The sequence below is a fragment of the Pristiophorus japonicus genome, chromosome 5, assembly GCF_044704955.1.
Source record: "Pristiophorus japonicus isolate sPriJap1 chromosome 5, sPriJap1.hap1, whole genome shotgun sequence".
Lineage (NCBI taxonomy): Eukaryota > Metazoa > Chordata > Chondrichthyes > Pristiophoridae > Pristiophorus > Pristiophorus japonicus.
Window position 1 is genome coordinate 287,029,879 of NC_091981.1, and position 14,520 is coordinate 287,044,398.

Sequence of the window (14,520 nt, forward strand, 5' to 3'; positions counted from 1 at the left end):
GATAAGGGGTAAGCCATTTAGGACCGAGATGCGGAGGAACTTCTTCACCCAGAGAGTGGTGAACCTGTGGAATTCTCTACCACAGAAAGTTGTTGAGGCCAATTCACTAAATATATTCAAAAAGGAGTTAGATGAGGTCCTTACTACTAGGGGGATCAAGGGGTATGGCGAGAAAGCAGGAATGGGGTACTGAAGTTGCATGTTCAGCCATGAACTCATTGAATGGCGGTGCAGGCTAGAAGGGCCGAATGGCCTACTCCTGACCTATTTTCTATGTTTCTATGAAAGGGTGGGTGGGACAGGTTTGCCACACGTTCCTTCGGCTTCCTGCGATGGTTTTCTGCATGCTCTCGGCGACGAGATTCGAGGTGCTCAGCGTCCTCCCAGATGCTCTTCCCTCCACTTAGGACGGTCTTTGGCCAGTAATTCAATAAGGGCAATGCACACAGATTTGTGATTAATTGATTTATCGGTTAGGATAATTGACAGGCAGATCATGCATGCGCACAGCAGTTTTTTTTTAAAAACATCTTGCCCGATGCACCTCACCCCTAGTGGAAAAAGGTTTGCTGTCATTCCATGTGCAGGTAAGACACTGGGACAGAAATGACCACACAATGACTCAACTTTATAATGCCGTACGCCAGGCGATCAAACGCATTTTATTGAAACTCAAAATATAAGCAACATGTATTCCGATATCCACAATTATGATACAATATTTCAAAATATTCTAAATTGGTTGCACACGTGCGTTTCAGAAACAGTGCGTAGAAGCAGAACACTGAATGTGACACGAGCAGCTGAAATATTGGTCGGCAACTGGAGTCCAATCTGTTGGCCCCCTTTTATATTTGTACACAGCACAGTGAAATTACAATTGCATTTCATGAGGTACACATTCACCTGTAGACTCAACAAGCAGATGCTCCATAGACTTCCCATGAGGTGGATGTGGGCTGCCCAAATACCCGCCTGCTAACCATGACCGATACTCCAAATTCTCCACCGTTTCTCTTTGGGTTTCAATAATCAACCTGCTGTATTTTTGGCCATTACACAAAGCCACTGCACCTGCTATACATACAATGGGGATCCTCTGTACTTGATAAGTTGCTCAGTCCAAATTATACCCTTCCTGAATACTCCTCTCTTCAACTTGCTGCCTGTTGCTGTTTATTTGAGGGCAGAGGGCGAGTGTTCCCCGCTACCCTGTGGTGCATCTCCCGACCATTTGCTCTTCATGTGTGAGCCTCGGCAATGAGGGACTGAAATTCAGTGGGTTTCCACCAGTCTCGTGTGTATTGGTGGATTCATTGCGGGGCTCTGCCAGAGTTACAACAATGACTAGTGAAGCCTCTGCAGGATTTCAATCCCCTGGATGTCAACATTCCGTACCGCAACTTTAACGTAGCAAAACGTCCCCAGTCGCTTCACAGGAGCGTTCAGACAAAATTTGACAGCTAAGCAACGTAAGGTGATATTAGGACAGGTGAACAAAAGTTTGATCAAAGATGTAGGTTTTATGGAGCGTCTTAAAAGGAGAGAGAGGTGGCGAGGGAGTTCCAGAGCTTGGAGCCTAAGCTGCTGAAGGCACGGCCACCAATGGTGGAACAATGAAAATCGAGGATGCTCAAGGAGGTCAGAATTGGAGTAATGCAGTGTTCTCTGAGGGTTGTAGGGCTGGAGGAGGTTACAGAGATAGGGAGAAGCGAGGCCATGGAAGGATTTGAACACAAGGATGAGAATTTTAAAATCAAGATGTTGTCAGACCTGGAGCCAATGTAAAGAAAGACAGACTTGGATTTAAATAGACCACCGGACGTTTCAAAGCACTTTACAGCCAATGAAGTGCTTTTGAAGTGTAGTCACTGTAATGTAATGCAGGAACCACGGCAGCCAATTTGCACACAGCAAGCTCCCACAAACAGTATTGTGATAATAACCAGATAATCCGTTTTTGTTATGTTGATGGAGAGATAAATATTGACCAGGACACCAGGAATAATTCCCTTTCTCGTCTTCGAAATAGTGCCATGGGATCTTTTATGTCCACCTGAGAAAGCAGACGGGGCCTCGGTTTGTCTCATCTGAAAGATGGCACCTCCAACAATACAGTACGTCCTCAGCACTGTACTGGGTGTGTCAGCCTAGATTTTTGTGCTCAAATCCCTGGAGTGGGAAATGAACCCACAGCCTTCTGACTCAGAGACGAGAGTGCTACCCACTGAGTCACAGCATTTAGGGTTAGGTAGGCCAACGAGTACAAGGGGGATGGGTGAACAGCAGAGTTTTGCATGATCTCAATAATCAGCAGACTATTTGAGTGTGTGGGCATCACAGCTGATCCCAAATATGGTCCTCAGTCACCGTTCACCCATAGGCAATTTCCATCAAGTGGCTGGATAGTGATCAGGAGCTGGAAGCCTAGTTGACATTTTCGCCCTTCTACATCCCAGGATCGATTGAGATCAATTTTAATATCTTTACTACCACACTGACGGAGATCAGTTTACTAATAGACCAGATATTGCGCATGGCTACAGTCCTCTTATCCACCCTCGTGCCAACAAGGTCAAGGACTTTATTGAGAAGCATCCCCGATCTGATCAGTGAAATAGCGACTGTACTCGGCCACAACAAAGTCCAAGTCTAAAACTTGCCAAAAGCAACTTGATGGCTGGGGCTTATTTTTCCTGGTTTACAATCAGCCATTCTGACACCAAAGCTGCATTAAAAAGATTGTTCCGGTGCAGGGGGCATCTGGAGGAGAGCACCACGAGACGTGGTAAATTAGAATAATGAAAGAGTTGTTCATTCCCCACACATTGCTGTTACAGGACAATTTGGATAAAGCAAACATTTTGTTTCCCACCGAAAGGCTTCAATATTTAAGGCCAACTACCCTTTGTAAAGTTCTTTTTTAAAAAAAAGAGCAAGCTTTTTTGTGACTCAGTGCCAGGAAAGGACCTTGGAACTGGTTTAGGCTTTTAGGCCCTCGAGCCGAGGGAAAGAAAAATCAAGCCAGGACTGACTGGGCGCATCCTGATGGCTCCAGCTTTAGTTGCAATGCCTGTGTGGCTCATGATCTGCCACCGAAAGGACATCAATAAGAACGGCCAATTTTCCGGTAAGGATGTGCCACCTTGCCTTCCCATATTCTTCACCAAGCTCCTGAAAGCAGTCTTGCTGATGCACGTTTGCTGGGAGGCTGGCTGTCTTGTGACACCTCAAGCCAGTGTTAATTTTTCATGCATAAATTTCCTGGATCACGCATACGCTGAAATTTGCACCTGATTTTACACCAACCTTGCAGACAGTCAAATTGTGCCAAAATATCCTGAGAGGCTTATTAGGATAAGGCGGAATGTAAAAACCAGCATAAAACATGCGTGAACAATTGGGGCTCGAGGAAAGTGCTTCATTACCTTATTGATGTTGTGAAAATTGAAGAGTGAAGCCGTCAAACCACCATGTATCCACATTAAGCAGATCATGTTTAAGAAAGTGCAATCATGTAATTTTTTCCCGCTTTTAACATCAATGAGTCTGATGCCATAAAACGCATTCAATGATATAAGGCTGACTTTTAACCACCTCCCCCACCTGTCGAGACCAAGCGCACAGGAGGTTAAAATCGGGATAGTGTCGTGCTCACCTTGCAATTGCATTTTATGCAATTTTAACAGGAGCAGTGAGTAAAGCCCTTGCTGCAGCCAGGAGAGGGCCTCATAACTTGGAAAAAGTCAGGGTCTTTTGACAGCAAATTGGACAGAGTTGATTTTAACGCGGAGTTGCGAATGGTGTCCAGTGCTAGAGCAGGAGCCGGCCCAGAAGTTTTGTTTTAGGGGAGGTGGGCTTCCTTATGGTCCAGAGTAGGAGTGTTCTTCCGGGTCCCAGGTGAAGCCTTGGGCCTCCCCTGATCCAGGAACCCCCAGACATACTAACCTTAGTGCCGAGGTCTATCCCTGGCAGTGGTCCCCTGCACCCTCTGGCCAAGTACTGATTCCTGCCGCCATTGGGCAGAAGACTCATCTGGGAGATGACAATGAGGCCCAGAGGTTAAAATGACCCCGACTTCACTCCAGTGCGGCCATGAAGCTCGCAAGACCGCGCCCCACCATGACAAACTGAGTTAAAATCAAGGCGATAGAAAATACCATATGGGTCTGTCAGAAAATTTGTGGGACCTTGTTATGTGAAAACTGGCTGCCACATCCCCTACATTACAATAGTGACTACAGTTTAACAAGTTTAACAAGTACAAGTAAAGCACTTTTGGACATCCGGAGTTTGAGAAAGATGCTGCATAAATGCAGGTCTTAGATGATGAGCTTAAACTCCTGGTATTGAGCTTAAATCCACAACCTTATGACCCATCAGGGAAGAGTGCCAGCAACTGAACCAAACTTCGCATGGAAAACTCCTTGTGTGACGCACTTGATTCATCACCTCAAACTGATCCAGTCACTGCCACCATTAATGACAGGCCCATAACCACCAGTACTTTGTCCCAGTGAGAGTCAGCTCACATGCTCTTTGAGCACAATCCAAGTTTGGACGCACAGGATCTGTAAGTGCACTGCCGAGTATTTTTCACAGTTCAAGTGGATAAACTATGATAACTTCCAATTCTAAACTATGACAAAAATCTTTGCGACAACATTGGATAAATAATTAGTAGCTGTGTGTTAATCCATACCTGCGGCAAGATGGCAGTCACTAACCACTTTAGCAATTGATGTGCTGCCTTCAAATCTACTGTTATTCTAGACGTGCAGCACAGTTCAGAAAATGCAGCATTTTGTTAAATACACAAATTCTTTGCATTAGGGTCCCATGCACACTGCAAGCGCTATATCTGACGTTTGATAGGAAATATAGAATCATACAGCATACGAGGTCATTTGAGGCACTGTGCATGCTCTTTGAAAGAGCTGTTCAACTTACGCCAGGATCAGTATTTTACGAAGCAGCTTTTGCAGGCATAATTGGTGTATAATGTGGCACAGGACACTAGTGAAAGGCTTCCATTAAATGAAACGTTATTCATTTCAAAACAAATCTCCAGTAAATCCACAGCATCCATTTACTGCACGTAAAACAACACAAAAGCTCAGTCGGTCTCATTGCCTGGCTCCATGTATTAACCAAGACGACTCAGATATATATATATATATATATATAACACACACATATATTCAGGTGCGCACACAGACATATTTGTTGCTCCAAATTAAAGCTAATGGGATATCCAACAAAGCCAAATATAATGGGAGGATTAGCCAGTCAGTTATGCACAGTAGGCTGGACCGATACGACGAGAGCAGCTTAAATCCTTGACAACCAGATACAGAACACGAGCCTGGAAATTACTGCGAGAAACATTGTCATGCGAATACTTAAGGCATATGTATCAAACTTGGAAAAGTGTAAGCTGATTAAGAGAGAGTTGCCATGTTTTTGTCAAATGCAAGTCATGTCTAAAAGGGTTTTGCACAAGAGACTGTTAGCTCAAAATGAAGCATGAGGAATTGAAGGCAATCTTGTGAGATGGGTAGAAAACTAGTTGGGAGGTAGGTAGGGTGCCACCATATTGGTAAAAGTGGCTTTTCAGGCATCACTGGCGGATGCTTAAAGCAGGCGTCAGGCCCCTTACATACGTTGACAAGGGGACCTACTATCTCTTCCAGAGATTGGGCTTTGAGTGCAACAGGCACTGGGCCCACTGTGCTCAGTCCGTAGGCAGGGACAACAAAGGGCATCTTCTTGTGGAGGCAGAGGTACTGATAATTTGTATCTGTCTTCACAAAAGAGAATGAACTTAATGTAGCAGCTGGAGGTGAGGGAAGAGTAGAGGTATTGGATAGGCTAAAAATAGATAGGAAGGTAGTGTTAAATATGTTGGCATCGCTAAAAGTTAGCATGTCCAGATGGGATGCACCCTAGATTGCTGTGGAAAGCTAGGCTAGAAGAAGCTCTGACCACAATCTTTCAAACCTCCTTGGATGTGGGAATGGTGCCAGAGGACTGAAGGATTGTAAATGTTGCACCCCTGTTCAAAAAAGGGGATGGGGATAAACCTGGTAACTACAGTCCAATGCCAGTGATGGAAAAACTACTGGAGGCCATCGTCAAAGACAAAATTAATTCTCACTTGGAGAAGCATGAGGAACACAGCCAGCCCGGACTTGTTAATGGCAAATCGTGTCTGACTAACCTGATTGAGTTCTTTGATGAAGTAGCACACAAGGATGATGAAAGTAATGCAGATGTTGTATATATGGACTTTTAAAAGGCATTTGATAAAGTACCACATAACAGACTTATTCGGACAATTTAAGCAACTTGGTATTAAAGGGACAGTGATATCTTACGATGCAATTCAATACAGACAAGTGTGAAGTGATGCACTTTAGAAGGAACAACATGGAGAGGTAGTATAATCTAAATAGTACTATTTTGATGGGGTGGAAGAGCAGAGGGACCTGGGTGTGTATATTCACACATCTTTGAAAGTGACCAGGCAAGTTGATAAGGCAGTTAAGAAAGCGTATGAGATACCTGGCTATGTAAATAGGGACATTGAATACAAAAACAAGGAATTCATGCTAAACCTTTACAAATCACTGGTTAGGCCTCAGCTAGAATATTGTGTACAATTCTGGACACCACACTTTATAAAGGATGTCAAGGCCTTGCAGAGGGTAGAGAGGTGGTTTTCCAGGATAATACCAGGGATGAGGGACTTCAGTTATGTGAAGAGATTGAAGAAGCTGGGATTGTTCCCCTTGGAGCAAAGATTATTAAGGGGAGGCCTAAGAGAGCTATTCAAAATTATGAGGGGTTTTGATACAGCAAGTAGGGAAAAATAGTTTCCTCTGACAAGTGGGTCGATAACCAGGGGTCAACTATTTAAAATAATTGTCAAAAGAGCTAGAGGAGAAATGAGGAGAATTTGTTTGCAGAGAGTCTGGCACGCACTACCTGATAGGGTGGTGGAATCAGATTCCATATGAATTGTCAAAAGACAACTGGACACATATTTGAAAAGTCTAATTTGCAGGTTTATAAGGAAAAGCGAGGGTGTATAACTAAATTGGAGAGCTCTTTCAAAGAGCCGGCATGATGGGCCGAATGGCCCCCTTCTGATGATTGTAAGGTATACTTCTTGTGTGGTGCACTTGATTCACCACCTCAAACTAGTCCCATCTCTACTACCATTAATGATAGATCCATAACCACCAGTACTTTGTCCCAGTGAGAGTCAGCTGTCTGAACACAATCCAAGTTGAGAAGCACAGAATCTGTAATTGTGCTGCAGTGGGTGTTTTTCCACAGTTCAAGTGGATAAACGATGAACGTTTCCAATGCTAAACTGAGACTGCAGCCAAAAGCTGTTCCTATTATGGGTGCAGATTGCCAGTGTTGTGCACTGGCATCCAGAATGAAGGATTAACAAAGAGTAAATAATGACGAGTAAATAAGGATTAATGAAGAGTGAATAAAGGAGAAACTGTTTCCAGTGCCAGAAGGGTTGGTAACCAGTGGCGACTGGCAAAAGATTCAGAGGCAACACGAAACATTTTTTTTTTAATGCAGCGAGTTGTTGTGATCTGGAATGCACTGCTGAAAGGGTGGTGGAGACCAATTTAATAATAACTTTTCAAAGGGAACTAGATAAATACTTGAAGGGAAAAACATTTGCAAGGCTATGGGGAGAGATGGGGAGTGGGATTAATGGGACAGCTCTTTCAAAGAGCCGGCACAGGCACGATGGGCCGAATGGCCTCCTTCTGTGTCGTATCATTCTGTGATTCTAAACCATGGCCAAAATCGTCATGACAACACTGGATAAATAATAAATGTAGCCATTGGTTCATCCTTACACGCGGCACGATGGTGGAGCCAGCAGTCACTTACTACACATTTTAGCAACTGATGGTCTGCCTTCAAATCCCTGTGCTTTTCTAGATGGGCAGCACAGATCATACAATGCAGCAGATATGCATGTTCTATGGATTAGGGTCCCATTCATACTGCAAGCTGTTCATCTGATGTTTGGTAGGAAACATAGAATCATACAGCATAGACTTACAGCAGAGCAGGTCTCCAGTCGTCTGGGTTAACCCTTGCCACTGGATAAAGGCCTAGCTCTGTCAAGCCCGTGTGGTGGCCAATATGCAAAGGTCACCACAAGTTAAAAAAATCCACGCACAGGCATCTTCCACCTCCTCAAATGGAGTTCAGGGCTGGAACATCGGGTCCTTCATTGAAACATCTGTGAACTCTTGTGGAAGCAAGTCATCCTCATTCAAGGGACTGCCTATGATGATGATGTTAGCAAAATTAAGCCCATGGGATCAAAGGGACAGTGCAGCATGGATACAACAATGGCGAAGGGACAGAAAGCTAAAAGCAGGTGAATGGCTGTTTTTCAGACTGGAGGGAGGCTAACAGTGGGATTCCCCAGGGGTCTCTGCTGGGACCTCTGCTCTTTTTGATATCTATTAAAGACCTAGATTTGGGTTTACAGGGCATCATTTCAAAGTTTGCAGATGATAGCAATGGACATCAGGACGTCAGACAGACTGGTAAAACAGTCAGGCACTTGGCAGATGAAATTTAGCAGAGAAGTGCGAAGTGATACATTTTGGGATGAAGAATGAGGAGAAAATGGTGCAATTTTAAAGGGGGTGCAGGAACAGAGAGACCTGGGGGTGTATGTTCACAAATCTTTGAAGGTTGCAAAACTAGGGTAACAAAGCAGTTAATAATGCACGTGGGACCCTTGGTTTTATTAATATAGGAAGAGAGTACAAAAGGAATTAATGCTAAACTTTTATAAAACATTGCTTAGGCCTCAGCTGAAGTACTGTATTCAATTTTGGGCACCTCACTTTAGAAAGGATTTCAAGGCCTTAGAGAGGCTGCAGAAGAGATTTAGGAGAATGGCATCAGGGATTTCAGTTACGTGGAGAGACGGGAAAAGATTTTTTTTTCCCTCTTTAGAGCAGAAGGTTAAGAGGAGTTTTGATAGGTGTTGAAAACCATGAGCATTTTGAGAATAATTAAAGAAAAACTGTTACCAATGGCAGAAGAGTCAGTAACCAGAGGACACAGATTTAAGGTAATTAGCAAATGAAGCAGAGGCAACATCAGGAAACATTTTTTTTTCCTAAACACAGCAAGGACGAATTGAATTGCTCTACCAAAGTGCAAGCACAGGCATTATGGGCCGAATAGCCTCCTCCTGTGCGGTGTCACGAGGCCATGCGGCCCATCGTGGATGCTCTTTGGAAGGATTATATTTTATTGAGCAGCTTTTGCAGGCATAATTGGTGTGTAGTGTGGCACAGGACACTAGTGAAAGGTTGCCATTAAATGAAAAGTTATTTCAGTTCAGTCTCGTAAACAAAACAAATCCCCAGAAAATCCACAGCATCCATTTACTGCTCGCAAAACAACACAAAAGCTCGGTCGTTCTCATTGTTTGGCTCCATGTATTAACCAGGCAGACTCAGATTATATATACACACACATATATTCAGGTGCGCACACAGACATATTTGTTGCTCCAAACAAATTAAAGCCAATGGGATAGCCAATACAGCCAAATATAATGGGAGGATTAGCCACTCTGTAATGCACAGTAGGCTGGACCAATGCGACGAGAGCAGCTTAAATCCTTGACAACCAGTTACAGAATATCAGCCTGGAAATTACCATAAGCAACATTGTCATGCGAATACTTAAGGCATAGGTATCAAACTCAGAAAAGTATAAGCTGATTAAGAGAGAATTGCCATGTTTGTGTTTTTGTCAAATGCACATCATGTCTAAAAGGGTTCTGCACAAGACATTGTTAGCTCAAAATGAAGCATCAGGAATTGAAGGCAATCTTGAGAGATGGGTAGAAAACTAGTTGGGAGGTAGGTAGGAGGCAGACATTTTAACTCCCAGGCCTCATTTATGTAAAGCACTGTCTCTCTGCTTGAAACTGACAAGAGTGATGTCAGGGTTATCAGGCAAATTGGGATGGGTGCCCAAAGATGCCCGGAAGGAGGAGTGGATGGAGCTTGGCAGCAGATGCCAGCCCTGGGTGGAATACGGTGAGGCAATGGCTAGGTGGGGTTTATCCATAAAGGAAGGAAGAAAAGAAAGGAAACAACAAACTTGGTGTAATGCAGCTCCTTTCACATCCTCAGGACATCCCAAAGTGCTTCACAGCTGAAGGTTTGCTTTATTTGCCAAACAGCACAGGCCAAGGTCCCACAGTCAGCAATGAAATGAATGACCCGTTAATCTGTTTTGGTGGTGCTTGTCAAGTTGGTTCAGTAATGAATGAATGTTAACCAAGACTCTTCAAAAAGAAGTGTCTCTTCAAAAAAAAAAGTGTCCTAGATTCTATTGCATCCACAAGGAAAGCAAGTTTTTAAAAAGTAAAAGCTAATTGATTAAAAGTACATCCAGGACAAACAAGAAATGTGGAATATATTATCCCATTAGCACATAGATTCAAAATCAATTTTAAAGGGGGCTAGATCCATTACCTTAAAAGCAAAGTCATTAAGGGGTATTGGGAAAAATAACAAGGTATTCGGGACAGGCTGCGAGGTCCGATGGTTTATTTCTTGTTCCTAAATTTTTTTAGGCTCTTGTGTAACAAGCACGTTAAATTATTCTGGCAATTTTCTGACAACCCCAATGGACACTGGTTTCTGTTTGGTAACTGTTCCCCAGCTGTGTGCAAGACCAAGGGGGAGAAATTGGTCCTCATTGGGCAAAAAGGACCAAATTCGGGGCGCAAGGTCCCATGACCGATCTATGCCTGCGTTATTGGTAAAGGTAACTTCCCAGGCATCACTGGCGGACGCCCAAGACTAATACCTGTTGAAGGACCTCTTCCTGAAATTGGGCGGGGCTGAATGCAGCAGGCGCTGGGCCTGTCTGCCCAGCATTACTGGGTCTACAGAACCGGCGGCGGTCCTCAACGGGACTGCTGGAGGCCGCTATCAAAACATTATCATTTGTTTTTAAAGTTACCTTCATGGGAGCTCCTGCTCCTCCTGGCTCCACAGCACTACACCAGTCTGCTCCCTTATCTCTCGTCCTCCTCCTCCCCAACCCTCCCTGGGGGGAGCTGCCAGTGAGGTCACCCACCCAAATTGGAGCGGAGTAAAGTGGCGAGCTGCTTCTGGAGGCACGACAGACTCGCTCGCCTCAGTTATTGAAATGAGGCCCGAGGGGCGGTTTCGGAAAAGTCTCGGGCGTTAAGACTTGCGGTGTGCGCTGACCGGTCTTCTTCAGAGTGTGGGGTTCAACCGTTGACCTCCACCTATCTGGGTGGAAATCACAAGTTGTAGCGCTTGATCTAAACAAGGAATTGAAGGAGCTGATGTTAACATGAACCATTATTATATTTAACAATGACAGGACAGTTATGGTGGCCGAACAGATAAAGGGTTTGTGATTGTGCTGAAGTCACCATCAGGTAATGGGTGAGCGTGCAGTCTCCCATCGAACCAGGGCCTCTACAGGCTCAACAACAAAAAGGAAAGCTTGGCTTAAATCCAAATTCCTAACTCACTAACTTCTAAAATAATAGTTTAAAAGCAAAAAAATTAAAAATCAAGCGCAACCCATTAAATGTTGCTTTTGCTGAATTCATCATCTTTGGAGAGAAACTCAGATCGAGGTCTCAGCCTCGAGTTCATCTCTTACATCTCCGTCACTACTGCCGGAGGGGGTTAACACCTCTCAGTGACCCCCACCGCACAAACCGACCACTTTGAAAGCATCCGGATTTCACCATGAGTCCCAAGTTAATGGTAATAGGAAAGGTCTTTGCTCACAGGGGATCATTTAAATGACCAGAGATGCACAACAGTGGTAGCGTACCGTATACCACGTTCCGACATCTCGTCTGGGAGTTGGGCAGGTAAGCCGGGTCACTACTTTCCTAAATGCACGCCTCGAGGTCACAATCGCCGTCCCCCCTCCCCTCCCCCCGCTGCGCATACAGAAGAAATGAGGGAAATTAGCTATGGAGGCGTTGTCGAGTGCCATCCGATGACAGACAAATTTTAGGGCCTCTCCTGCTATCATCTGCGGCACTTCAGAAGCGAAGGTATTGTTGGTGTTTCATTCCTACACCTCAGTCCCCAAGGGCACACGTTCCAGGCTCAACTTCAGAGACGATGGTCCACTGTGTCACAGGATGGGTTCCGTTCCATTCCAGTCTACAAATGCTCCCTTCCACCTGAATAAAATAAATGTCAAGCACATAAAACCATTCTTTAAGAAAAGTTCTCCCCTTTCAGATGATTATATTTTCTCCTCTTAATCTTTGGTTCTCCTGCTCCATATTAACATCCTCTCTCTGGACAAGGTGGTAGAGACCTACTCCCAGATCTCTGCCAATGCTAACCTTGTAAGTGGCCCTCAGAAGGTGTGCGGGTGCAACCTAGGATGGTTCTGCTCAAATTTACTTCCCTTTCATAAGTCCTTGAAATAAGTCTATCTAGATAGCGATTTATTATAACTCAAACCATCTCAAAGTGCTTCACACAATAAATGACTATGGTTATGTGACAATGACAACTTGCATTTATATAGCACCTTTAATGCAGAAAAATAACCAAGTGCTTCACAAAGGTGCAAGAAAAAAAATGGGCTCCTAGCTAAAGAAAGATTAGGAACGGGAGGAGGCCATTCAGCCTCTTGAGCCTGTTGTGCTATTCAATTAGATTGTTGCTGATCTGTACCTCAACTCCATTTGCATGCCTTTGCTCCAGATCTCTCAATACCCTTGCCCAACAAAAATGTATTGATGTCAGTGTTAACAATTTCAATTGGCCCAGCATCCACAGCCTTTTGGGGGAGCGAGTTCTAGATTTCCACGAGCCAGTGAGAAAAGATGCTTCATGTCCAATATGTGGACGAGAACAGGGACTGCAGGGAGGATGAGCAAACTGTCCACAGCACCATGGTACACCATAATCAAGGTCGGTGATTGGAGCGTGGGCAGGTCCAGCAGGAGCGGCGAGGTTGGGGCGCACGAGCGGTGAGTGATCGTGGAGCGAAATGATCGGGGCCCAGGAGAGGCGTGAGTTTGGGGCCCAGAAGAGGCGAGGGCCCGGGGGCAGCACGGACCAGCCCACACTGTGATATGTGCGCGCACTAGGTCTGTGCAGCAGAGCTGGTCTCCAGTCGTCTTGGGTAATCCTTGCCACTGAACCAAGACCTAGCTCTGTCAAGCTCGTGTGGTGGCTGGTGTGCAACGGCCACCACACGTTAAAAAAATCCACGCGCAGCCATCTTCCACCCTTCAATATGTAGTTCGGGATCCGGAATATTAGGTCCTTCATCAAAACACCTGTGAACTCATCCCTTTTTGATGTGGAAACAAGTCATCCTCGCTTCGAGGGACCGCCTAAGGAGAAGACGGGGGGCCATTCAAGTTGGGGGAGTAAAAAGAAATGTCGTAGTGGTGGGGACAGATACTGTTCTCTGCAGCCGAGAGCGTGAGTGCTGAAGGCTGTGTTGCCAGGGTTAAGGACATCTCCTCTGGGCTGGAGAGGAACTTGGAGTGGGAGGTGAAAGATCCAGTTGTCATGGTCCACGTGGGTACCAACAACATAGGTAGGACAAAGAAAGAGGTTTTGCTGAGGGAGTATGAACAGCTAGGGGGTAAATTAAAAAGCAGAAACACAAAGGTAATAATCTCTGGATTACTACTTGAACCACGAGCAAATTGGCATAGGGGAAATAATTTCAGAGAGATGAATGCGTAGCGCAACGACTGGTGTGGGAGAAATGGGTTTCGATTTAGGGGGCACTGGCACCAGTACTGGGATAAGACTGGCTTCACCTGAACCAGGCTGGGACCAGTGGCCTGGTGAATCGAATAACTAGGGCTGTAGATAGGGCTTTAAACCAAATAGTGGGGGTGGGGTGGGGGACGCGAGGGATCCAGTGAGCGGAAATTAAAAAAACAAAAAGAAAGGAGAAGGCACTAGTGCAGGATAGCGATTGGGGTAATGATAACCAGAATGTGACCGTAAGGGACAAAGCGTATACACATGCGTGCATCAGAAAGTGGGGTCAGAGAAGGGAAAAATGGTAAAAAGACAAAATTAAAAGCTCTTTATCTGAATTCATAACAAGATAGATGAGCTGACGGCACAAATAGAAATAAATGGATAAGATTCGAAAGCCATTACAGAGATGTGGCTGCAAGGTTTCTTAGAACAATATGTTGTATAACCAACTAGGGAGCAGACTATTTTAAATCTGGTAATGTGTAATGAGTCTGGATTAATTAATGATCTCACAGTAAAGGATCCTCTTGGAAAGAGTCATCATAGCATGGTAGAATTTCAAATTCAGTTTGAGGGTGGGGAAGCTAGGTCTCAAACTTGTGTCCTGAACTTAATTAAAGGCAATTACAAAGATAGGAGTTGGCTAAAGTGGACTGGGAATATAATAGATTAAAGGGTAAAACATAGAAAATAGGTG

At 44.7% G+C, this 14,520-nt stretch overlaps 1 protein-coding gene across 1 annotated transcript in view; it reads right to left on the reverse strand.

Moving 5' to 3' along the window:
- Positions 1-640: 640 nt before the first annotated feature.
- The window catches only part of mindy4 (MINDY lysine 48 deubiquitinase 4), a 278,164-nt gene continuing 264,284 nt past the window's right edge, over positions 641-14,520 (reverse strand). Inside the window, exon 18 of the mRNA XM_070881748.1 lies at positions 641-12,262. Coding sequence (XP_070737849.1) covers positions 12,214-12,262 — 49 coding nt within the window. The 3' untranslated portion in view covers positions 641-12,213. The remainder of the gene's footprint in view (positions 12,263-14,520) is intronic.